This window comes from Pristiophorus japonicus, chromosome 11 (genome assembly GCF_044704955.1).
Source record: "Pristiophorus japonicus isolate sPriJap1 chromosome 11, sPriJap1.hap1, whole genome shotgun sequence".
NCBI lineage: Eukaryota > Metazoa > Chordata > Chondrichthyes > Pristiophoridae > Pristiophorus > Pristiophorus japonicus.
The window spans coordinates 73,574,209-73,600,721 of NC_091987.1; the positions used below are offsets into that span (position 1 = coordinate 73,574,209).

Below are 26,513 nucleotides of genomic sequence, written 5' to 3' on the forward strand. Positions count from 1 at the left end.
AGAGGAATTGGAACAAAGAACATAATGTTAGTATTCAAGCTAAGCCGGGTAAAAGGGAATCCAGGAATAATTTCACACACAATGTAATGTGAATGTGGAATGCACAGCCCTGGAAGGCCAGCTGCAAAGTCTGAACAACTCTGAATCAAATGTAAACTTGAGGCTCCCCTAATGGCTTAGCTAGATAAGCTAGGTAGTAGCTGTGCCGTGCTGACCAGGTAGGTCCCATTTGAGCAAAAAATTAAATATAATCTTGTGACTTTTTCAAATACTCATTTTAAGGTGCTTATGGTAAATTATTACATCCTCCATCGTTGAGAAAAAGCTAGTTATTCATTTTTATTTTGTGGAAGACTCCATATGAGAAAATGAAACCACGGCCTATAAGACGTGAAATGCAGCATACAGGAAAGAGTCAGGCATCTATGTAGATGAGTATGTTGTAATTGGGATCAATCAGCTTGAGTTGGGATAGATTTGCATTGTTATGTGCCGAAACAATGTTTGCACCGATTTCCATAATCAGGATCTTTCTACTATAAGATTTTTTTTTTTCCCCTCGTGGTTGCACCCCTTTAATTGTCACCAGTAGCCTTGAGCTGCTAACTCGCACTACGATGTCCAGTCTTGCATCATTGTGTCCAGCATGTCGTGCACTAAGTTCTGGGAGCACTTAATTCAGCTGACCTTCTGTTATACCATTGCACTGGGATCACATTATCTGCCTTTTTTTTTAAATAACATCACGTGCAGATATATTAATAATTCTGATTCTTCCTCCCAGATTATGGGTAAATGGTGGGATGAAGCAATTCTTTTCCGAGTTGGAATGAAGGTGGAACAGTTCCGTGCTGAAACTAAGAAACCTCAGATTTATTATGATCTTCTGTAATGAAACATTCAGGACCTCACAAGGTGATTTCTTGTGTTTCACAAACTGGAGCCAATATTCTTTATTGCTCATGTACATGGAAGAAGCATTTAACTCTTGTGCATAATAACCTGAAATTTGAAGTTGCCTCTTTTTTTCAAAGATTTTATTAAGTTATCCTCAGCTGTGTCTCCTAATGCATCCCTGTACATTTCTCTTTGTTGTACTGCTTGTCAGCCCTCCTGCTGGGGGACCAAATTGGTTAGTTGCAGACACAGCTGATCTGTTTCTCTCTTTCCTTTTACAGATTATCTGTAGGCTATTTTGAGAAGGATGTAAGATTAAAATGGTTATTTACATACATATAAATTATCTCATGCAAATCATGGAGTGTAGTGCTGTATTACAGGAGCTGGCAGCAAGTGCAGAGTTTAAATAAACAGAATCAAACAAATGATTTCAAAGAGGAAGCTAATTCTAAGTGAGAAGGCACTTATCAAAACTCCTCTCCGAATCTAGCGAATTGAAAGTCAACATGGTGAACTTTCTGTCCCTGATGATGTAATTTTTGGTGCTAGTCATTGAGCAGTTTAATCATTAAATCTGGGAATCACATGAACACTTGTGGCTTATAACATCATCTTAAACAACTGTATTCATTCTTGCTGCATTCCCTGGTTTTCCTTTTCAGGCCTGGCCTAAATGTGTGTTTTCTTAGATTATGGACCACATTCAAATTGATCATTCTAGATTCTGATGGATAAATTCTACTGTCTTAAGTTGTTATGAGTTATCCCAAAGATGAAACTTAGTATAAAAAGCAAAATGCTGAAAATCTGGAAAAAAACCAGAAAATGCTGCAAACACATAGCGGGTCAGTCAGCACCTGAGAGAACACATGAGTTCATGTTTTGAGTGCAGAATGTCTGCATCATAGACATGAAACTTATATTTTCTACCTGATGGAGAGCCTGGAAATAGTTTTTAGGACTGTGCAACAAATTACAAAGTGATTTTTGTTCAAATTGTTATTGCTGTGTCAAAATGAATGTAATCAGGTAGAAAGACTGGAATGACATTTGCTGTTTGCATTATGTAATAATCTTAACTCTGCTAATGTTAAAATGCACTAACTTGTCTAATAGTTTTGTTAGCATGATGCTATTGAGAGTTTGACTGTTGCCTGCCAGTCAGGAGCATGTCATCAGCATGTCCCATCCCCCCAAGAGTTCTCTCTGGAGTTTTAAGCAAATAGTGAGTTAAATAAGCATTGCAGGCCATGTGGTTGATGGTGAGGAGGAAAGCTGTAGACTGCAGGAAGATATCAATAGACTGCTCAGTTGGGCAGAAAAGTGGCAAATGGAATTAAATCTGGAAAAGTGTGAGGTAATGCATTTGGGGAGGACTAACTAGGAAAGTGAATACACATTAAATGGTAGGATACTGAGAAGTGTAGAGGAACAAAGGGACCTTGGAGTGCAGGTCCACAGATCCCTGAAAGTAGCAGGACAGGTAGATAAGGTGGTTAAGAAGGCATACGGGATACTTTCCTTTATTAGCCGAGGCATAAAATATGAGCAGGGAGGTTATGCTTGAACTGTACAAAACACTAGTTATGCAACTGATAGAGTACTGTGTACAGTTCTGGTCGTCACATTACAAGAAAGATGTGATTGCACTCGAGCGGGTACAGAGGAGATTTACGAGGATGTTGCCAGGAATGGAGAATTTCTGCTATGATGAAAGATTGGATAGGCTGGGATTGTTTTCTTTGGAACAGAGGAGGCTGAGGGGAGACCTTATTGAGGTATATAAAATTATGAGGGGACTAGATAGAGTGGAGACAGGTAACTAACCAGAGGGCATAGATTTAATATAATTAGTAGAGGATTTAGAGGGGATTTGAGGAGAAATCCTTTCACCCAGAGGGTGGTGGGGTCAGGATCTCCCTGCCTGAAAGAGTGGTAGAGGCAGAAACGCTCATCACATTTGAAAAGTACTTGGATATGCACTTGAAGTGCTGTAACCTACAAGGCTATGAACCAAGAGCTGGAAAGTGGGATTAGACTGGATAGCTCTTTTTCGGCTGGTACAGACACATGGGCCAAATGACCACCTTCTGTGATTCTACAGATACTACAAATTGAAATGAATTCTGTCCCCAACATCAAAGCTTTCTGGCAAGCTATGGTGCAATTTCAGCACAATTGATAAAACATTATGAATAGAAACCGCATATGCCTTCCTTAAATTGTACTGCCTTTTATGTTGTATAACTCACATTCTTTCATTTGAATTACTCAGCTGGAAGATGAGATGGTGCTAAAATGACAGTGGGCATAATTTTCAACTGTGGGGGATGTAAAATGGGTGATATCTGATCGACCATCTGTTATACAGCCTGCCCAAATTTCCTTTTCATTGACTTCAATAGAAAGTAAAACCGGACAGGGCATAGAACGGTTGATCCAATATCACCCGTTCTACACTTGTGCCGAAGTTGAAGTTCCAATGAATGTTACTGAACAATGAAGATGAGCACAAATTCATCACATATTTGATTAAATTTAAAAATCCTTCTATAGTACACCTGCAACATTTGTTGATGTTTTGTGTTTTAACTATTGCTGTTGTACTATTGTGATATGACTGACTAACCTTTTAACTGTGCTGCTCACATGAATCTGTTCAACTGAATAAACCATGTAATGGAGTAATTCAGATGAGTGTGATGGAGCCCATCAGTTTTTTGGTTTTATATTCAGCATCTGTAACTTTGAAATATTTTCATTTTAATAAAAAGTCTGTTCACCTATCAGAATTGAAGAAGGCTTTTGTCGCATGCCTTGGTAAAACAGTTTATTAAAGACCTATTTTTAAATTTTTTTTTGCATTGTAGGATTAGGATTCGATTGAGAAGTAAAATAAAAGCTTACAATTTAACCACAATGATCATGACAGGGTTTCACTAAATTACTGTAACAATATACTGTTATCTTACTAAAGTTTACCAAAATTGCAAACCTGATGTATTTGTTCTTTAAGCTGGAGAATTGTCCCTTTTATTAAAGGAAAGCGTATACAAAATTATATTAAGCATTTGTCAATTTGTACTAAGCATCCTATAGCTTTAAATTGAAAAAGATTTGCATTCATATAGCACCTTTCATGACCACTGGACATCCCAAAGTGCATTACAGCCAATGAAGTACTTTTTGAAGTGTAGTCACTGTTGTAATGTGGGAAACATGGCAGCCAATTTGTGCACAGCAAGCATAATAATGACCAGATCATCTGTTTTAGTGATCATGATTGAGGGATAGATGTTGGGCAGGACACTGGGGATAACCCCCCTGCTCGTCTTTGAAATAGTGCCATGGGATCTTTTAGTCAACCTGAGAGTAGCTGGAGCCTCAGTTTGACGTCCCATCCGAAAGACGGCACCTCCGACAGTGCAGCACTCCCTCAGTACCGCACTGGAGTGTCAGCCTAGATTATGTGCTCAAGTCTCTGGATGCTTCTGACTCAGAGGTGAGGGTGCTACCCACTGATCCACTTACTGACATTATTTAAATATTCCTTCCGCTGTAGGGAGTAAATTTAGAATTTTACTACATTTAAATGCTGTTCTGTGTGTCCCCCCCCCCCCCATCATGGCCCACAGGTGGTATATTTCTAGGTAATCTGTACACTATTCCCCATGATGATTTTTGAGTGTGTACATTAAAATTGGTGCATTTTGGTTCCTTTTTTTATTTCACAAATTATCATTTTTAAGGTACAAGAAGTGACATTTTGGATTTGTCCATAGTCTGTATTCCAACTGTGATTTAACTTGTGCCTGGTACAAATGCAACATAATTTCTTTGCTTTCATATTTGATGTCCCCATGTATAAAATAATTTTATGGCCTCGTCTACTGGCACTCTTATTTTTTTAGCGACCATTGTATTTGTGCCCCTAGATCTCTGTTACTCCAGGGTCACCAGACCATTATACACTTCACACAATCTGCCTTTCTATTGACTTCAATGGAACTTCCATCAAAGTTGAATTTTACCCCCAATATGTTTCATGACCTTCAGATTCCCAAAAGTATGTCATGGCCAATGCATTATTTTTGAAGTGTAGTCAACACTTTGAAGGCAAATGCGGCAGCCAATTTACACACAGCAAGGTCTCAGACAGCAGTGCAATGAATCTGTTTTGATGGGGTTGGTGGGAGGGATGAATGTTGACCAGAACACCAGGAAAACTCTCTGCCCAAGTGCCATGGGACAAAACAGGGTCTCGGTTTAACATGCCAACTGAAAAAGAACAGCTCCAACAATGTAAGTCTCCCTCTGTACTTCACTGAAGTGTTAGCATAGATTATGTGCCCAAGTCCTGGAGTGGGGCTGGAAGCTACAACATCAGATTGGCGTGCTCCTAATTTGGTATAATCAACAAACATTGTCATTCTTCTTGTGCCCATGTCCAAATCTTTCAGATAAATGGAAATAGAAGAGATCTCTGGGGCATATCACTGCCTACATTCCCACCTATCAGAACATTTTTGATTTACCCCTACTCTTTACTTTCTGACTCGAGCCATCCCTCTATCAATGTGCCTATACTCCCTTTAATATCATGTGCCTTAATTTTCTTAACGAGTCTATAAAATTCCTTCTGAAAATCCATATATTCAACATTCCTTGTAATTTCTTCAAAAAATTAGTGAAATAACTCTAGCACAATTTTCCCTTTACAAATCCATGCTGAGAGTCCTTGATTAGCCCATGCCTTTCTAATTGCACCTAATTTTACCCTGTAGTAGATACACCAGTGGGCTGATGTTCTTCTGCATTGAGTGCCATCAACATCCTGGGGGTCACCATTGACCAGAAACTTAACTGGACCAGCCACATAAACACTGTGGCAGCAAGAGCAGGTCAGAGGCTGGGTATTCTGTGGTGAATGTCTTACCTCTTGACTCCCCAAAACCTTTCCACGATGTACAAGGCACAAGTCAGGAGTGTGATCGAATACTCTCCTGTGGTATATGTTTGTTTTTCACTCTACTCTGATTCTTAGACCTTGGAACTTAGTGGGAAAGGACAACACGTGGCACAAAATTTAGGCTTGACCAATGTCAGTTTTATTACACAACAGAAACCGACTAAAACTACAGGACTAGACTTCTGAGACAAATTGAGTTAAGACATACAATCACCCTTCCTGGCTGTAGCTATTGTAGATTCGTGGTCATTGGTTCAGTGACCGGTTGGTTCTTCAGTCCATTCTCTGCAGTGCTGTTCCTTTAGTGTCCTTTTGTCTCTCTGTTTGTCCTTCTTCCTTTCTACCTCCAGCTTCTGTTCCTTCCTTGTTTCTGTGTTTGTTTATTTATATCCATAGTATGAATAATTTTCCTGCTGGGCCGGGGTCCGATTAATGCGTCTAGATTGATGTGGTGATTTGTTTAACTGGCTGCGATGATGAGTTCGAATGGCTACTAATTTGAAAACAGTGCAAAAGGTAACTCCTTATCTTGAATGCTCTGTTATCCAAAAATGTGCATTTCGTAGGGTCCTTTGTAGTCCTGGTTTTCTTGCAGGCTTGTAGTCTCTGGAGTATCAATGTCTTTGGCTATATGCATAACCAAGTTTCGTCCTTGACCATAGAGATCGCTTTTAATGGGTGATGAGTCACCACTTGCCTCAGTTAGTCCAAAGGTTTTTTTTTTACTTTAAAACAGTTTGTTTTACTTTAAAACAATTTTTGTGGCCTCTTCCTATGCTTTGTTCCAAGAAAAATAGGTGTATCTTACACTCCACAGTCTATTGGTGAGGCCACACCTAGAGTACTGCGTACAGTTTTGGTCTCTGTATTTAAGGAAGGATATACTTTCATTGGAGGCTGTTCAGAGAAGGTTCATTAGGTTGATTCTGGAGATGAGGGGGTTGACTTATGAGTCTATACGCATTGGAGTTCAGAAGAATGAGAGGTGATCTTTTCAAAACATATAAGATAATGAGGGGATTCGACAAGGTGGATGCAGACAGGATATTTCCATGCATAGGGGAAACTAAAACTAGGGGGCATAGTCTCAGAATAAGGGGCCGCCCATTTAAAACTGAGATGAGTTTTTTCTCTCAGGGTTGTAAATCTATGGAATTCTCTGCCCCAGAGAGCTATGGAGGTTGGGCCATTGAATATATTTAAGGCGGAGATCGACAGATTTGTGAGCGATAAGGGAATAAAGGGTTATGGGGCGCGCGCAGGGAAGTGGAGCTGAGTCTATGATCAGATCAGCCAAGATGTTATTAAATGGCGGAGCAGACTCGAGGGGCCAAATGGCCTAATCCTACTCCTATTTCTTATGTCCAACTCCAACAACACTCAAGAAGCTCAGCAATATCCAGCCCGCTTGATTGGCACCCCATTCACCACCTTAAACATTCACTCCCTCCATTACTGATGTACCGTGGCTGCAATGTGTACCATCTACAAGATGGACTGCAGCAACTCATGGCTCCAGGGTGACCAAGGCTGGGAACTCAACATCCAGGGTTATTCAACATTCAGGAAGGACAGACGGAAAGGAAAAGGAGGTGGGGTAGCGTTGCTGGTTGAAGAGGAAATTAACGCAATAGTAAGCAATGACATTAGCTTGAAGGATGTGGAATCTGTATGGGTGGAGCTGCGGAATACCAAAGGGCAGGAAACGTGAGTGGGAGTTGTGTATAGATCACTAAACAGTAGTAGTGAGGTTGGGGACAGCATCAAACCAGAAATTAGGGACGCGTGCAATAAAGCTACATCAGTTATCATGGGCGACTTTAATCTACATATATTGGGCTAACCAAACTGGTAGCAATATGGTGGAGGAGGATTTCCTGGAGTGTATTAGGGATGGTTTTCTAAACCAATATGTCGAGGAACCAACTAGAGGGTTGGCCATCCTAGACTGGGTGATGTGTAATGAGAAAGGACTAATTAGCAATCTTGTGTTTAGTCTCTGAATTAACTGTGTCACTCTCCATCTTAATAAAGAATTCTACCATATTATGGTCACTCTTCCTTAAGTTCAGGGTCCTGAACTTAAGGAAACGTAACTTCGATGGTATGAGACGTGAATTGCCTAGAATAGACTGGCAAATGATACTTAAAGGGTTCACGGTGGATTGGCAATGGCAAACATTTAAAGATCATATGGATGAACTTCAAAAATTGTACATCCCTGAGGAGTAAAAATAAAACGGGGAAGGTGGCTCAACCGTGGCTAACAAGGGAAATTAAGGATAGTGTTAAATACAAGGAAGAGGCATATAAATTGGCCAGAAAAAGCAGCAAACCTGAGGACTGGGAAAAATTTAGAATTCAGCAGAGGAGGACAAAGGGTTTAATTAGAAAGGGGAAAATAGAGTATGAGAGGAAGCTTGCTGGGAACATAAAAGCTGACTGCAAAAATTTCCATAGATAAGGGAAGAGAAAAAGATTAGTGAAGACAAACGTAGGTCCTTTGCAGTCAGAAACCGGTGAATTTATAATGGAGAACAAAGAAATGGCAGACCAGTTGAACAAATACTTTGGTTCTGTCTTCACGAAGGAAGACACAAATAACCTTCCAGAAATACTAGGGGACCGAGGGTCTAGTGAGAAGAAGGAACTGAAGGAAATCCTTTTTAGTCGGGAAATTGTGTTAGGGAAATTGATGGGATTGAAGGCCGATAAATCCCCAGGGTCTGATAGGCTGCATCCCAGAGTACTTAAGGAAGTGGACCTAGAATTAGTGGATGCATTGGTGATCATTTTCCAACAGTCTATCGACTCTGGATCAGTTCCTATGGACTGGAGGGTAGTTAATGTAACACCACTTTTTAAAAAAGGGAGAGAGAAAACAGGTAATTATAGACCGGTTAGCCTGACATCAGTAATGGGAAAAATGTTGGAATCAATTATTAAAAGATGAAATAGCAGCACATTTGGAAAGCAGTGACAGGATCGGTCCAAGTCAGCATGGATTTATGAAAAGGAAATCATGCTTGACAAATCTTTTAGAATTTTTTGAAGATGTAACTAGTAGAGTGGATAAGGGAGAACGAGTGGATGTGGTGTATTTGGACTTTCAAAAGGCTTTTGCCAAGGTCCCACACAAAAGATTAGTGCACAAAATTAAAGCACGTGGTATTGGGGGTAATGTACCGACGTGGATAGAGAACTGGTTGGCAGACAGGAAGCAAAGAGTCGGGATAAACGGGTCCTTTTCAGAATGGCAGGCAGTGACAAGTGAGGTGCCGCAGGGCTCAGTGCTGGGACCCCAGCTCTTTACAATGTACATCAATGATTTAGAAGAAGGAAATGAGTGTAATATCTCCAAGTTTGCAGATGACACTAAGCTGGGTGGCGGTGTGAGCTGTGAGGAGCATGCTAAGAGGCTGCGGGGTGACTTGGACATGTTAGGTGAGTGTGCAAATGCATGACAGATGCAGTATAATGTAGATAAATGTGAGGTGGCAAAAACACAAAGGCAGAATATTATCTGAATGGTGCCAGATTAGGAAAAGGGGAGGTGCAACGAGACCTGGATGTCATGGTACATCAGTCATTAAAAGTTGGCATACAGGTACAGCAGGTGGTGAAGAAGGCAAATGACATGTTGGCCTTCATAGCTAGGGGATTTTGAGTATAGGAACAGGGAGGTCTTACTGCAGTTGTACAGGGCCTTGGTGAGGCAAAACCTGGAATATTGTGTTCGGTTTTGGTCTCCTAATCTGAGGAAGGATGTTTTTGCTATTGAGGGAGTGTAGTGAAGGTTCACCAGACTGATTCCCAGGATGGCAGGACTGACATATGAGGAGAGACTGGATCGACTGGGCCTGTATTCACTGGAGTTTAGAAGGATGAGAGGGGATCTTATAGAAACATATAAAATTCTGGACAGGACTGGACAGGTTAGATACAGGAAGAATGTTCCCGATGTTGGGGAAGTCCAGAACCAGGGGGACACAGTCTAAGGACAGGGGTAAGCCATTTAGGACTGAGTTGAGGAGAAACCTCTTCACTCAGAGAGTTGTTAACCTGTGGAATTCCATACCGCAGAGAGTTGTTGATGATAGTTCGTTGAATATATTCAAGAGGGAGTTAGATATGGCCTTTATGAATAAAAACAAAGGTTCAAAACAGATCTAGCAGCTCAAAACTGGACATTAATGAGGCTCTGTGGGTCATCAGCAGCAGCAGATTTGTACTCCACCACAATCTGTAACCACATGGCCCGGCATATCCCTCACTCTACCATTACCATCAAGCCATGGGACCAACCCGAGTTCAATGAGGGGTGCAAAAGAGCATGCCAGGAGCAGCACCAGGTGTACCTGAAAATTAGGTACCAACCTGGGGAAGTTGCTAAATAGGACTACATGCATGATAAGCAGCGGAAGTTGCATGCTATAAACAGAGCTATGCGATCCCAGAATCAACGGATCAGATCAAAGCTCTGCAGTCTTGCCACATCCCGTTATGAATGGCGGTGGACAGTTAAACAACTAATGGGAGGAAGAGTTTCCATGAATATCCCCAACCTCAATGATGGCAGAGCCCAGCATGCAAGTGCAAAAGACAAGCCTGAAGCATTTGCAACCATCTTCAGCCAGAAGTGCCGAGTGGATGATCCATATCGGCCTCCTCCTGAGTCCCCACCATCACAGAAGCCAGACTTCAGCCAATTCGATTCACTGAAGACTTGTGTTCCAGAACTAGCCACATCTCTTGTAAGAAGAAAAGTGTTTATTAATGATTAAAATTGATTATATGTATGTAAAAATGTTAAAATATAGATTAATGGAAAGGCCTGTTTGTGTTGAGATAAAATGGAAGCCCACAGATTGCTAGTATGGGCTAAGTTTTGTAAGAAACAAAATGAAAGCCTCCAGAGCTGCCACATGGGTTTTGTGTTTTGGAAAGCCATTTAAACTAATCAGAGATGGCTGAGCCAGACCAGCTAGCCACATGTGTGAGGAGAGCCAATAAGGAGCTGCCCTGGTGCCAACATCCATTCATGAGGCTGTCGGAGGGACAATGGACTTAAGGGATTTAAAAACTCAAGCCACACAGGTTGCTCTCTCTCTTGGACACACGGCACGAAACATCCCTGAAGACCAGCTAAAACAGCAAGCCGTGTGTCCAAAGCAGCCAGCAAAAGGGACGTACCGTATATAACTCGTTATTATAACCTCATTGTAGCTCTGTTATAACATAATTGACAACTGTTGGTAATGTGCATGTGTGTGTCTTTTTAAGATAACTGATCACTGCTGCTAATATGCATATGTGTATGTTTTTAATAAACCCTTCCAATTGTTTTGAACGAATCGTCTCACTGTCAAATATAAGCCAAAGAGATTCAGAAATCTTACAAAATTGGTGGAGAATGCGGGCAACTGGCGAAACAGATTTTTGATGATTCTTTTGAACAACTTGAAATCTCGGGAGTTGTGATTCTAACCTGTGTCGCGATTATAATTGAAACAATTAAACGGATCGGGAGTTGTGTCTTAGGGGAGCAGTCGTCACGATAGTTGTAACTGTTTAAGTGGGGTGGGTTCGAACTGTTTAAGTGGGGACCCACCAGTAGTTATATTCAAAAGACATAGGATGAAGGGATCGGTCATGGACAGAAACTGAACAATAAAAAGTAATGTTGAGCTAGTTTATCAGGAGAGAAACATAGAAAATAGGTGCAGGAGTAGGCCATTCGGCTCTTAAGATCATGGCTGATCATTCCCTCACTACCCCTTTTCTGCTTTCTCTCCATACCCTTTGATCCCTTTAGCCGTAAGGGCCAATTCTAACTCGCTCTTGAATATATCCAACGAACTGGCATCAACAACTCTGCAGTAGAGAATTCCACAGGTTAACAACTCTGAGTGAAGAAGTTTCTCCTCATCTCGGTCCTAAATGGCTTATCCCTTATCCTTAGACTCTGTCCCCTGGTTCTGGACATCCGCAACATTTGGAACATTCTTCCTGCATCTAACCTGTCCAGTCCCATCATTATTTTATATATTTCTATGAGATCCCCTCTCATTCTTCTAAACTCCAGTGAAAACAGGCCCAGTCGATCCAGTCTCTCATCGTATGTCAGTCCTGCCATGCCGGAAATCAGTCTGGTGAACCTTCACTGCACTCCCTCAATAGTAAAAACGTCCTTCCTCAGATTAGGAGACCAAAACTGAACACAATATTCCAGGTGAGACCTCACCAAAGCCCTGTACAACTGCAGTAAGACCTCCTTGCTCCTATACTCAAATCCCCTAGCTATGAAGGCCAACATGCCATTTGCCTTCTTCACCGCCTGCTGTACCTGCATGCCAACTTTCAATGACTGATGGATCATGACAGCCAGGTCTCTTTGCACCTTGCCTAATCTGCCCCCATTCAGATAATATTCTGCCCTCGTGTTTTTGCCACCAAAGTGGATAACCTCACATTTATCCACATTATACTGCATCTGCTATGCATTTGCCCACTCACCTAACCTGTCCAAGTCACCCTGCAGCCTCCTCACAGCTCACACTGCCACCCAGCTTAGTGTCATCAGCAAACTTGGAGATATTACATTCAATTCCTTCATCTAAATCATTGATGTATATTGTAAATAGCTGGGGTCCTAGCACTGAGCCCCCACTAGTCACTGCCTGCCATTCTGAAAAGGACCTGTTTATCCCGACTCTTTGCTTCCTGTCTACCTACCAGTTCTCTATCCACGTCAATACATTACCCCCAATACCATGTGCTTTAATTTTGCACACCAATCTCTTGTGTGGGACCTTGTCAAAAGCCTTTTGAAAGTCCAAATACACCACATCCACTGGTTCTCCCTTGTCCACTCTACTAGTTATATCCTCAAAAAATTCTAGAAGGGCCACTTCCTTAAGTACTCTGGGATGCAGACTATCAGACCCTGGGGATTTATCGGCCTTCAATCCCATCAATTTCCCTAACACAATTTCCCGACTAATAAGGATTTCCTTCAGTTCCTCCTTCTCACTAGACCTCAGTCCCCTAGTACTTTCTTACTTCCGGAAGTAAGGAAGCTAATGTCCTTCCTTACTATTGCGTTAATTTCCTCTTTAACCAGCAACGCTACCCCACCTCCTTTTCCTTTCTGTCTATCCTTCCTGAATGTTGAATACCCTTGGATGTTGAGTTCCCAGCCTTAGTCACCCTGGAGCCATGTCTCCATAATCCCAATTATATCATATTCGTTTATAGCTGCCTGTACAGTTAATTCATCCACCTTATTATGAATACACCTCACATTGAAGCACAGAGCCTTCTTTAACACATTTTGCCCCTTTAGAATTTTGCTGTAATGTGGCCCTTTTTGATTTTTGCCTTGGGTTTCTCTGCCCTCCACTTTTATTTTTCTTCTTTCTATCTTAGGCTTCTGCCCCCATTCTAATTCCCTCTATCTCCCTGCATAGGTTCCCATCCCCGTGCCATATTAGTTTAACCTCTACCTAACAGCACTAGCAGACACTCCCCATAGGACATTGGTTCCGGTTGGACAACGGTTGTCCAAAAAGCTCCCGATACAAGACGTAGAAGAGTTAAGGGCACAGGCACAGCACGAGGGTAGACCTGCCTCATTTAGGGAGACGGTGAGAATTATCCAGGAGATGGTAGATAGGGGAGAGCTGAGATCAAAACGGGCAAACAGTCTCGTGGTGTTTAGTGCTTTTTATTGTGCCAGGAGAGATGAGGAATTAATGAGGCAAGACGCCAAAGTGATTCAAGATTTGAAAGAATTGCAAGTAAAAGAGATTCAGTTAAAAGAAAGAGAGAATGAAGGTATAAAACAGCAAAAGGAAGATGGTCTCCAACTTGTGAAGCAGTTAAAAGAGGGAGAAATACAGCATTTAAGACAAGAAATTGGCCACTTAAACCACAGTATTAAGCAATTAGAAAGAGGGGCCGATCAGGCAGCTTCACTGCTACAGCAACAAAGCCTTTCAAACTTAAATGCCACTGCAGCCGTTGTTGAAGCAAATGAAAACAAATTTGAGTTAAAAAAATATAAATTGGAAAACTTGAGGTGGTGTAGAATGGGATACCTTGGAGTTACAAGAGCCAATCGTAGCCGTAGTAACCACTTCTTCACGACGTAATGCGCACGGCAACATCACCAGTAACCATACCGACTCACGGCCCATATCTGGTGCTGACGCCACGGCGTGTAGCCACGAGTTGGGGCCCATTAATGATGGGGATGACCCACTGGAAGTTAATAGAAGGTGGGCAAATTTCAGGAAGGGTCACCCTGAGTTGGAAGAGAGAGACTTAACACGAGTCCTCCTCTTGGCCTGTTCCACTTCCCTAAAAGATAATCTGCCAGAAGCAATCCTCCAGCCTGGCACAGCAGCCGATGCACTCATGACTGAGATCCTAAATATTTAGGGATCTGAAACTTGAACTTAGTGGCTCTGCTTAATCAGACCAAGCAGCGCCCAGAAGAGACCCCTAGAGCCTTCAGTAATCGGCTGTACGATATCTATCAACGTATGCAGAACCAGGCACCGGCAAATGTTACAGTAGGAAAGAATCAGGCACAATTTAAATCGATGTTCCTGACCCAACTCCACCCTTTAGTTAAAACCATCCTGGGAATTGCCATGAGGTCCACCAATCAGTGGACAAATATAGAGACCAAAGCTCAAATAGCCTGGGAGATGGTAAAAGACCAGTTAAAGGAGAAGTCACCACTCACTGCAAATAAACCAGTGTCAATGGTGGAGAGATCTTGAAAATACCCCTTTAAGGGACAATGCTTTCATTGTAAGAAGGTAGGCCACTTAGTAAAAGACTGCAGCAGACCCAGACCAGCACCGAACCATGATGCAATGCATAGATGCCTCCCGAGGAATGAATCCAAGCCCTCTGGGACAGATCAGCGCTTGGATCAATTGATAACCCTTATACAAACCCAAATTGTCATGGGGAGGGTGCAAATTCATTTACCGGTGCACGCAATCGCTGATGCACACTCATTAGAGGGACCCATTCAAGGATCTACCCTATGAATGGGTTCGGCCTCCAAAGATTGTCGGAAGTGGGGTTCCGACGTGGTGGTAGTGGGAGACCAATAGTCCTTGTTGTCTTAAAAGGGGGCAGGCACCAGATTATGCTTATCGATACTGGCTCAGCCGTTACCATCATCCACACCCCATACCTTGAACGCCATGTGGGGGCGGGCAAGGGTTGTATGACCCTTAAAGGGTTTAACGGTGATACAACCACTGCGTATACAGGGAAGGCCACTGAACTTCAGTTGGGAGGCCTCACCTGTAAGGTCCCAGCGCCTGTGTTGATGACCACTCCCGAAGGAAGGGGAATTTTAGGGACTGATGTTTTGGATCAGTATGGCGCGGTGATAGATTATAATCAGGACTGTGTTGGAATGGGATTGAGAGATAAGGCAGGAGTGATAGAAATTTCAGATGCTCACTCAGTTTTTGCTGTTAAAAAGCCATCTGAGTATGACGCTCTAGGGAGCAAAAATGAAGCTGTGGCAAAACTAATTCAGGAACACCTAGCGGTGTTTGCCACATGCAAGCACGACTGTGGAAAAATGGCAGGTGAGGAATCTAGTGAGGGACCCCCCCACTCATTCACTAAACAGTGCCCCATCCCAAGGGAGAGTCACCCTTACATCCGAGACACCATGCAATCCCTAGTCGAGCAGGGTGTTCTTAGGACAGGCACTTTCACGACCAATTTACCCACATGGTCGGTTAAAAAGCCTGATAGCAGTTGCTGACCATTGATTACAGAAAGTTAAATTCTGTAACACCAGCCTGCTCACCGATAGTAAGAGAAACTCCTACCATATTATCTCAAATTCCTGCTGATTCCAAGTACTTCACGACCCTCGATTTCGCCAATGGATTCTGGAGTATCCCTGTTAGAGGGGAAGACCAGTACAAATTTGCATTCACATTTGAGGACCAGAGCTACACCTGGACATGCCTGCCTCAGGGGTTCCACAATGCCCCCATGACATTCCACAAAAGAATGGCTGCAATTTTAAGACTTTTCCCGCCCTACCTGCTTGCTGCAGTACGTAGACGACCTAATGCTGGCAACCGACAGCATGGAGGAGCATCTGTCCCTTTTGCACAAACTTTTGACATTGTTGGCTCAGACGGGACTAAAGGTGAATCCTCGTAAGGCTCAATTAGTAAAAGAACGGGTCATCTTTCTAGGAGTGTCCATTTCTCCAGAGGGAGCATCCCCCGACTCTCACAAGGTGGAGATAATACAACGACTGCCATTACACACTTTGAAAATAGCCCTACGATCATTCTTGGGTTTGGTGGGGTACCAAAGGAACTTTATCCCAGGCTTTGCAGAGTGTGCAAAGTCCCTGTATGATTTAATAAAACTGCAGGGTGATGACATACGCCCAGCATGGCCTGATACCCACACCCAATCTGTGGCTAAATTAAAAACTGCCGCATGTCTGATTCCTCCTGACCCCACACAGCCCTTCCATTTGTAGGTCGGGGCCACAGAGCAAAGCCTCACTGCAGTCCTGTGCCAAATGCGAGCTGATCGACTACAGCCCATTGCATATGCGTCTCGAATCCTGCAGGGGACAGAAAAGACATATACTGCACGCGAGCGCCACCTACTGGCCGTCTTCTGGTCGGTACATCACTTTACCTTTATTACTGGGTTACAGACTAATCCTGCACAGTGGGGACACACCTCTGAAACTACTGATGAATCCTGGAGATTCGCTAGTTTTCTCGCAGCGCCTCAGTAAGTGGACATTGGAATTTATGGAAAGAGACATTGATACCATTTCCAAACCCACCACCTTGCTGCCACAATTTCTGATCTATGAGGGGGACGTGCATGAATGCCCGTTACCCCTGATTAACTTTGAGACCCATCCTGTGCAGAAAGAGCCCATACAGGGTGCCCCACATGTTTACATTGATGTGTCCTCATATCACATTGAAGGATCCCCTCACACCGGATATGCTGTGGTATTGCCAGAAAGAATCATCCAGCGAAAATGCAACAGACAGTCTTCACAATATGCAGAAATTGTCGCACTTCTAACTGCTGTAATGGAGGCCTCAGGTAGACCCATGAATATTTTGTCTGATAATGCCTATGCTATGAACACCAGGCTCTCCCTGCCCCTGTACCATACAAATGACTATTGTACGATAGACGGTAAGGCCCTGGTCCATGGGCCCTGGTTACGCCTGCTCTGGTCATACCTTAAACAACGATCCCAGCCCTGCTTCATAGGAAATGTAGCAGCCCATAGAAAAGGGGGTCCACATAGTGAGGGAAATTCCCGAGCAGACAGAGCAGCCAAGGATGCTGCGATTGATGGGGAGATCGAGGATATAGTTGTTGAGCCCTGCAATGCTGTTAGCAAGGCCTCCCCAACAGATCACTTCGATTTAAAATCCCTGCAGCAGCAATACTGGTCATATGCTGTTATAAGCGCCTGGCACGAGGAAGGCACACCCCTTCCTCAGCCAACAGCCTGGGTTCCCAATACCATACTGGCCACTGCCCCTGACTCAGATGAGCAGTTTCTGATGTTCAAAAGAAAGCCAAACGTCTGCCCGGTGGTGTGTGTTCCACCAGAAGTGGGTCAGGAACTGCTCATCCTCTTTCACTCCCACCCCACAGCATGGCACTATTCGGCCCTGGTAACCTTCTACAAGGTAGCATCCACAGCTTGGTGGCCTTCCATGAGGGAAACAATCAACCAATACGTGACACAATGCCTACCGTGTCTGCAACACAATCCTCCCGTATGCACTAACTGTGCCTGGCTTCAAAGCGCATTCCCACCTCAAGGGCCATGGACTCACCTCCAGACAGACTTCATTGGACCACTTCCACAGGCGTACGGCAATTTTCAGCATGCCCTCATGGTGGTGGATCAATTCACTAAATGGATCGAAGCATTCCCCTGCCGCTCCAACACCGCAATCACAGCAGCCAAAACACTATTGAATCATGTGTTTTGTAGGTGGGGAGCACCAATACAAGTGGACAGTGATCAAGGTTCACACTTTACCAGTAACATTTTTACCCACCTGCAGGAAATGTTGGGGATAAAACATAAATTACATATTGCTCACTGCCCCCAGTCATCCAGAGGGGTCGAAAGGGGAACAGAACCCTCAAATTAATGTTAAAAAAATTGTGCGCGGACCAGCCCACTCAATGGTGCCAATGTGCTTAATGGCAATGAGGTCCACACCTCATAGAACAACAGGGGTCTCCCCATATTAGGCCATGAAGGGGAGGCTCATGAGAACAACAGGCCAACTAACACTAACAGGAATGAGTCCCCTGACAATGAAAACATGTAGTTCCAAGTGGCTGGAACAAGTGGTAGATCACACCGATCAGATCAATCGATTTGTGGCCACCAAATTGGGGAAGTCAAAAAGACAAATTAAAAGGTACATTGACAAGAAAGTACGTCCCTTTGAACACGCGGTGGGAGACTCAGTAATGATTCCAAATTATGGGAAAAAGAAGCTGCCTTTGAGCCCGGGTGGTGGGGACCACATAAGATTATAGACCGATTGAACCCTGCGGTTTATTTGATTCAGTTACCGGGGAAGAAGGGTGTTAAATACAAGAAGTGGTTTCACATTAATCAGTTAAAAACTGCCAAAGAGTAAATACTGCACTGATCTTGTTTCCCACAGACCATGTTACGGATCCTCACGATTGTCAGGACGATACCAGTCACGTCCGAAGCCGAGGAAAGATGGATAAGTGGGAGCTGCAGCATGACTCACGAACATCATCAATCATCAACATTCTTCGAGAAGCGAAGGTGCACCGAAGATACGGGAAGGGGAGAGTCTCCGCTGGAGATGTTATCGGACTGTTATTAAATCCCCTACACCTTATGAGGTGTGGACCAAGTCAGGCCACCCATTTTTATTCCTTTCCCCCTCAATGCTTACGATATATGAGGGGTCAATAAGAATATTTCCCCCTCAAGGTGGGGCGTTTGTAAGAATAAAACTGTTTATTAATGATTAAAATTGATTATGTGTATGTATAAATATTAAAAATGTAGATTAACGGAAAGGCCTGTTTGAGATAAAATGAAAGCCCACAGATTGCCAGCATGGGCTAAGTTTTGTAAGAAACAAAATGAAAGCCCCCAGAACTGCCGCATGGGTTTTGTGTTTTGGAAAGCCATTTAAACTAATCAGAGATGGGTGGGCCATGCCAGACAGCCACATGTGTGAGGAGAGCCAATAAGGTGCTGCTCTGGTGCCAAGATCCAATCATAAGGCTTTCGGAGGGACAATGGACTTAAGGGATTTAAAAACTCAATCCACACAGGTTGCTCTCTCTCTTGGACACACAGCACGAGACCTCCCTGAAGATCAGCTAAAACAGCAAGCCGTGTGTCCAAACCAGCCAGCAAAAGGGACGTAATGTATATCACTCGTTATTATAACCTCATTGTAGCTCTGTTATAACATAATTGACAACTGTTGGTAATGTGCATTTGTGTGTCTTTTTAAGATAACTGATTCAAAACAGATCTAGCAGCTCAAAACTGGGCATTAATGAGGCTCTGTGGGTCATCAGCAGCAGCAGATTTGTACTCCACCACAATCTGTAACCACAAGGCCTGGCATATCCCTCACTCTGCCATTACCATTAAGCCATGGGACCAACCCGAGTTCAATGAGGGGTGCAAAAGAGCATGCCAGGAGCAGCACCAGGTGTACCTGAAAATCCGGTACCAACCTGGGGATGTTGCTAAATAGGACTACATGCATGATAAGCAGCGGAAGTTGCATGCTATAAACAGCTATGCGATCCCAGAATCAACGGATCAGATCAAAGCTCTGCAGTCCTGCCACATCCAGTTATGAATGGCGGTGGACAGTTAAACAACTAATGGGAGGAAGTGTTTCCATGAATATCCCCAACCTCAATGACGGCAGAGCCCAGCATGCAAGTGCAAAAGACAAGCCTGAAGCGTTTGCAACCATCTTCAGCCAGAAGTGCCGAGTGGATGATCCATATCGGCCTCCTCCTGAGTCCCCACCATCACAGAAGCCAGACTTCAGCCAATTCGATTCACTGAAGACTTGTGTTCCAGAACTAGCCACATCTCTTGTAAGAAGAAAAGTGTTTATTAATGATTAAAATTGATTATGTGTATGTAAAAATGTTAAAATGTAGATTAATGGAAAGGCCTGTTTGTGTTCAGATAAAATGGAAGCCCACAGATTGCCAGCATGGGCTAAGTTTTGTAAGAAACAAAATGAAAGCCCCCAGAGCTGCCGCATGGGTTTTGTGTTTTGGAAAGCCATTTAAACTAATCAGAGATGGCTGAGCCAGACCAGCTAGCCACATGTGTGAGGAGAGCCAATAAGGAGCTGCCCTGGTGCCAACATCCATTCATGAGGCTGTCGGAGGGACAATGGACTTAAGGGATTTAAAAACTCAAGCCACACAGGTTGCTCTCTCTCTTGGACACACGGCACGAAACATCCCTGAAGACCAGCTAAAACAGCAAGCCGTGTGTCCAAAGCAGCCAGCAAAAGGGACGTAACGTATATCACTCGTTATTATAACCTCATTGTAGCTCTGTTATAACATAATTGACAACTGTTGGTAATGTGCATGTGTGTGTCTTTTTAAGATAACTGATCACTGCTGCTAATGTGCATATGTGTATGTTTTTAATAAACCCTTCCAATTGTTTTGAATGAATTGTCCCACTGTCAAATATAAGCCCAGTGAGATTCAGAAATCTTACACTCTAGCCAAGCTGTTCCAGTAGAGCTACAACACTGGCATCTACCTGTTCGGGTAAAAATAAGACTTTTCTTCTTCAAGGTGGATTCCCTGAAATAAGGATTCGACAGCTGCCCTTATAACGACCGTGGAATCAAACAGACGGACACCTTGGATTCACTTTTACGATCTTTATTCAAGCATATACATTTCAGTCTTAGCCGCCTAAGAAAGGATCTTCGCCGAGTAATGGTTCTACACACAGTTATACATTTTCTGAGGGGTGCGACCCTCGTGCCCAGCCTTCTACGACCACCGGTTGGCCTACAGCTTATCAGCGGAGCTACATTGATTCGTTGACCCTGATCAGAAGAGCTGCTGAATGGTTTGTTCCACAGCATCTTCATCTTATCTGTTCAGCTCATAAGGTGCTTACCTCAGTCTATTGGAATTTTGTTGTTCTGCAATTTTAAGCTTGTTCTGCAGTTTTTAAAGATAAGCACACAAGCACGAGCTACGCCCTTTAACCTGATTCTTTCCATACCCTTATTTCTTTAAATATAATTTTACCCCCTTACAACAACGTGGAAAACTACCCAGGTATGTCCTGTCCACAAAAAGCAGGACAAATCTAATCCGGCCAATTACTGTCCCATCAGTCTACTCTCAATCATCAGCAAAGTGATATAAGGTGTTGTCGTCAGTACTATTAAGCAGCACTTACTCACCAATAACCTGCTCTCTGTGCTCAGTTTGGGTTCCGCCCGGACTACTCAGCTCCAGACCTCATTACAGCTTTAGCCCAAACATGAACAGAAGAGCTGAATTCCATAGGTGAGGTAAGAGTGAATTCCCTTGACATCAACGCAGCATTTAACCGAGTGATGTGTCAGGGAGCCTTAGTAAAATTGAAGTCAATGGGAATCAGGGGAAAAACTCACCATTGGCTGGAGTCATACCTAGCAAAAAGAAAGATGGTTGTGGTTGTTGGAGGTCAATCATCCCAGCCTCCAACTGCTGCAGAAGTTCCTCAGGGGAGTGTCTTAGGCCCAACCATCATCAGTTACTTCATCAATGAGGTCCGAAGTGGGGATGTTTGCTGATGATTGCACAGTGTTCAGTTCCATTCGCAACTCCTCAGGAAATGAAGCAGTCCATGCCCGCATGCAGCAAGACCTGAACGACGTTCAGGCTTGGGCTGATAAGTGGCAAGTAACATTTGCACCACACAAGTGCCAGGCAATAACTATCTCCAACAACCAAGAGTCTAACGACCTCCCCTTGATATTCAATGGCATTATCATCATCGAATTCCCCACCCTCAACATCCTGGGGGTCACCATTGACCATTAACTGGACCAGTCACATAAATATAGGGACAAGAGCAGGTCAGAGGCTGGGTATTTTGCGGCGAGTGTCTCACCTCCTGACTCCCCAAAGACTTTCAACCATCTACAAGGCACAAGTTAGGAGTGTGATGGAATACTCTCCACTTGCCTGGATGAGTGCAGCTCCAACAACACTCAAGATGCTCGACACCATCCAGGACAAAGCAGCCTGCTTGATTGGCACCCCATCCACCACCTTAAACAGTCACTTCCTCCACCACCGGCGTACCATGGCTGCAGTGTGTACTATCTACAAGATGCACTGCAGCAACTCGCCACGGCCTCTCCGGCAGCACCTCCCATACCTGTGATCCCTACCACCTAGAAGAACAAGGGCAGTAGGCACATGGGAGCACCATCACCTACAAGTTCCTCTCCCAAGTTACACCCCATCCTGACTGGAAACATATCGCTGTTCCTTCATCATTGCTGGGTCAAAATCCTGGAACTCCCTCCCTATCAGCACTGCAGCGGTTCAAGAAGGCGGCTCACCACCATCTTCTGAAGGGCAATTAAAGGTGGACAATAAATGCTGGCCTTGCCAGGGATGTCCACATCCCATGAATAAATTTTAAAAAGGCAAAAAAGGGAAGCTTATGTCAGATATTGAGAGCTAAATACTGAAGAAAGCCAAGAGGAGTATAGAAAGTGCATGGAGTAAAATTAAAAAGGAAATTAGGAAAGCAAAGAGAGGGCATGAAGAAATAGTGGCAAGTAAAATCAAGGAAAACCCTAAGATGTTTTATAAATACATAAAAGAGCAAGAGGATAACTAATGAAAGTGTAGGATCTATTAGAGACCAAAAAGAAAGCTTATGTGTGGAGGCGGAAGACGTGGGTATGGTTCTTAATGAATACATTGCGTCTGTCTTCACAAAACATTGTAGTTAAGGAGGAGGAGTGTGAAATATTAGATGAGATAAGCATAGTGAGAGAGGAAGTATTAAGGGATTTAGCATCTTTGAAAGTAGATAAATCACCAGGCCCAGAAGAAAAAACATCCGTCGAATCCTTTGCTTCCTGCCATTGAGCCAATTTTGGATCCACCGTGCTAAATATGATAGATTCAGAACAGTTCTAGCAGCTCAAAACTGGGTATCCATGAAGTCATCAGCAGCAGCAGAATTGTATTCCACCACAATCTGTAACCTCATGGCCCAGCATATCCCTCACACTACCATTAAAATCAAGCCCAGGTGACCAAACCTGGTTCAATGAGGGATGAAGAGAGCATGCCAGGAGCAGCACCAGCCAGACCTTGGGGAAGCTGCAACACAGGACTACATGCATGCTAAACAACAGACACAGCATGCTATAGACAAAGCTAAGTGATCTTACAAGTATAATGTCTGTAGCTCCACACTGTGGACGCCTGTGTTACTGCAGCTAGTGCTGTTTAATAAAGAGCAGGTCACCTAACCAGGAGAAGAGTCCGGAACCTGCAGCCATCTTAGAGGTTGTGTGTTTTGTGCTTCCCTTTCGATTTGCGCATAATTATGCTCACTGGCACTGAGAGTGCGTGAAGAAAAGCAATTGGTCTCTCCTCCCCACTACGTAATACATGAGAGAGTACTGCCCCAACTCCATACGGAGAGGCATCACATGCTAGCTTGATCTCCTGAGATACGTTATAGTGAACTAACATGGTGCTCGCTACCAAGTTGCTTTTATACTCCTTAAATGCTGTATCGCATTCTTCTGACCACTTCCAATGGACCTGTTTTTTTCAATAGTTCATTCAATGGATGTAATACTGTAGCCAAATTTGGTAGGAACTTCCCATAATAGTTCAAAAGACCCAAAAATGATCGAAGTTCAGTGACATTCTTGGGAGTGGGTGCATTTCTAATCGCATCCAGTTTTTCCTTGGTTGGATGTAAACCATCTTTGTCTACTCTGTACCCTAAGTACTCCACTGAGTTTTGAAATAACTCACACTTGCGAGCAGACACTTGTACTCTGTGCTTCTCTCGCCATTTGAAGACTTCATTTAATATGTTATTATGAATTTGCCTATTTGGTACTGAAATTCGTATGTCATTCTTGGGACTATTGGTCGGCCATGCTCATTGACCTAGCTGCCCGACAAGCTAAATCAAAAGTCAAGTTAGGCGTCATCAATAACTTCTGATTGCATTATTTTTCATCCCACAAACAAAGCGGTCTCGCAATGCTTGGTTCTGAAAGTCTCCGAAATTACAGTGAATAAATAGCTTTTTTAATGCTACAATGTACTCACTGATATTTTCTTCGGCCTTCTGATTTCGTATTCCAAAACGATAACTTTCAGCAATTTCTAATGGAACGGGGCTGTAATGTTGTTCTAATTTGGTTAGAATCTGTTTCAGCGTTGTATCCTTTGTCAGGTACAAGCACATTTATCAGCGTTTCATACCACTTGGGCCCGGCCTCAGTTCAGAATATAGCTCTTTTTCGTTCCAACACCGCCCAGTTATTGTCTTCATTACTGGGAATTTCGATGATATTATTTGCAGGGAAAAACATTTCTAGCCGATCCACATACGCTCTGAAACTTTCATGTTGCACTGAAATGCCCCCAAATGCCCTATAACTCCTGTAGGGGCAGCCATTTTGACTGGCAGTTGAACCAAGTGTGCTCGTAATTTACCTCGGATGTGGTCCTCGCACATATTTGGTCAAGATATTTGATAATGGACAGGTTAGGTTTGTTCACATTGATCATATTTTACCCACAGACATGGAAGTAGTTGAGAGTGGGAGTGATTCAATTATTCCTGACTCATCAGATAGTTTTGATACAGCAGTAGCATATTCTACATCCAATGTACTGGAAACAAATCTAAGAGAAAGTCAGAATTTAAGTCTGAGTCCGAGTCAGGAAATCAAACAGTCTGAAGCTAGAGAGAGTTCAAATGGAAATCAAGGGCATCTCTTGGAGAAAATCTTCCCTCAGAATCAACCTTGAATGAGTTTAAATTCGACACCATGTTTGGAAGGTTCTTGTAAAGTCCTTACACAATACCACAAATCCACACGAGGCACATGCTATTGACAAGGTCACTCTGTGACCTGCACCTTTATTCACAGTACCAAGAAGTGATGACCCTGCGTGGGATCTCCCTTTATATACCTGGATGACCAGTTCGCCTCCTGTGGTCAATGTGTGCATTTCTCAAGTATATACAGTATTGCAGTGTTGTTACATGAAGGTTACATATATGACATCACCTCCCCCCCAACGTCTTATTGGGGTCACAGGTTAAGACTTTCGGGTGGTCTGCGCTCCCTCGTGGAGCGCCGCAGTTGGGGCTCTGGCTGTTGAGTCTTGGCCTGCATGTATGTCCCCTGTGGTGATTCCGGCCTGTCTGGGCTCACCGCAGGACTGTGCACGCTGCTGAATGTTCTTGTTGCTCGTTCACTGGCGGTGGTATGAATACCATCTCATGATCTTCCTCAGGTTCCTCAGAGTCCATGCTGAACCTTTTTTTTACTTGGTCCAGATGTTTGCGGCATATCTGCCCATTGTTAAGTTTAACCACGATATCCCTATTCCCCTCTTTGTCTATTACAGTACCTTCAAGCCATTTGGGCCCCAAAGCGTGATTGAGAACAAATACGGGGTCACCAATTTCTATACATCTCCCCCTCGAATTACGGTCATACTCATTTTGGGACTGGCGCTTGCCTTCAACAATGTCGGACAAGACAGGATGAATGAGGGACAGCCGAGTTTTGAGTGTACGTTTCATATGAAGCTCGCGGGTGGGACCCCCGTGAGCGAGTGCGGTCGGGACCTATAGGCCAGCAGGAGGCACGATAGGCGGCATTGAAGGGAGGGCCCTTGAACCCTGAGCATGCCTTGTTTTATGATTTGGCCCCCACGTTCCGCCTGGCCATTGGAGGCCGGCTTGAACGGTGCTGTCCTGACATGTTTGATGCCATGACCCGACATGAACTCCCGGAATTCGTAGCTAGTGAAACATGGGCCATTATCGCTAACAAGGATGTCTGGTAAACCGTGGATCGCAAAGACTGCACATAGACTCTCCACAGTGGTGGATGTCGTGCACGAATTCAAAATGATGCACCCGATCCATTTCAAGTACGCATCAACCACGATGAGAAACATTTTCCCCATCTTCCTTGAGGATATAACGAGCATGGTGGATAGAGGTGTACCGATGGATGTGGTGTATTTAGATTTCCAAAAGGCATTCGATAAGGTGCCACACAAAAGGTTACTGCAGAAGATAAAGGTACGCGGAGTCAGAGGAAATGTATTAGCATGGATTGAGAATTGGCTGGCTAACAGAAAGCAGAGAGTCGGGATAAATGGGTCCTTTTCGGGTTGAAAATCGGTGGTTAGTGGTGTGCCACAGGGATCGGTGCTGGGATCACAACTGTTTACAATATACATAGATGACCTGGAAGAGGGGACAGAGTGTAGTGTAACAAAATTTGCAGATGACATA

General features: G+C 43.6%; 1 protein-coding gene across 1 annotated transcript in view; it reads left to right on the forward strand.

The window, feature by feature from the left end:
* The window catches only part of LOC139276081 (uncharacterized), a 74,638-nt gene extending 70,677 nt beyond the window's left edge, over nt 1–3,961 (forward strand). Inside the window, exon 20 of the mRNA XM_070893540.1 lies at nt 785–3,961. Coding sequence (XP_070749641.1) covers nt 785–892 — 108 coding nt within the window. The 3' untranslated portion in view covers nt 893–3,961. The remainder of the gene's footprint in view (nt 1–784) is intronic.
* The last annotated feature ends 22,552 nt before the right edge of the window (nt 3,962–26,513 follow it).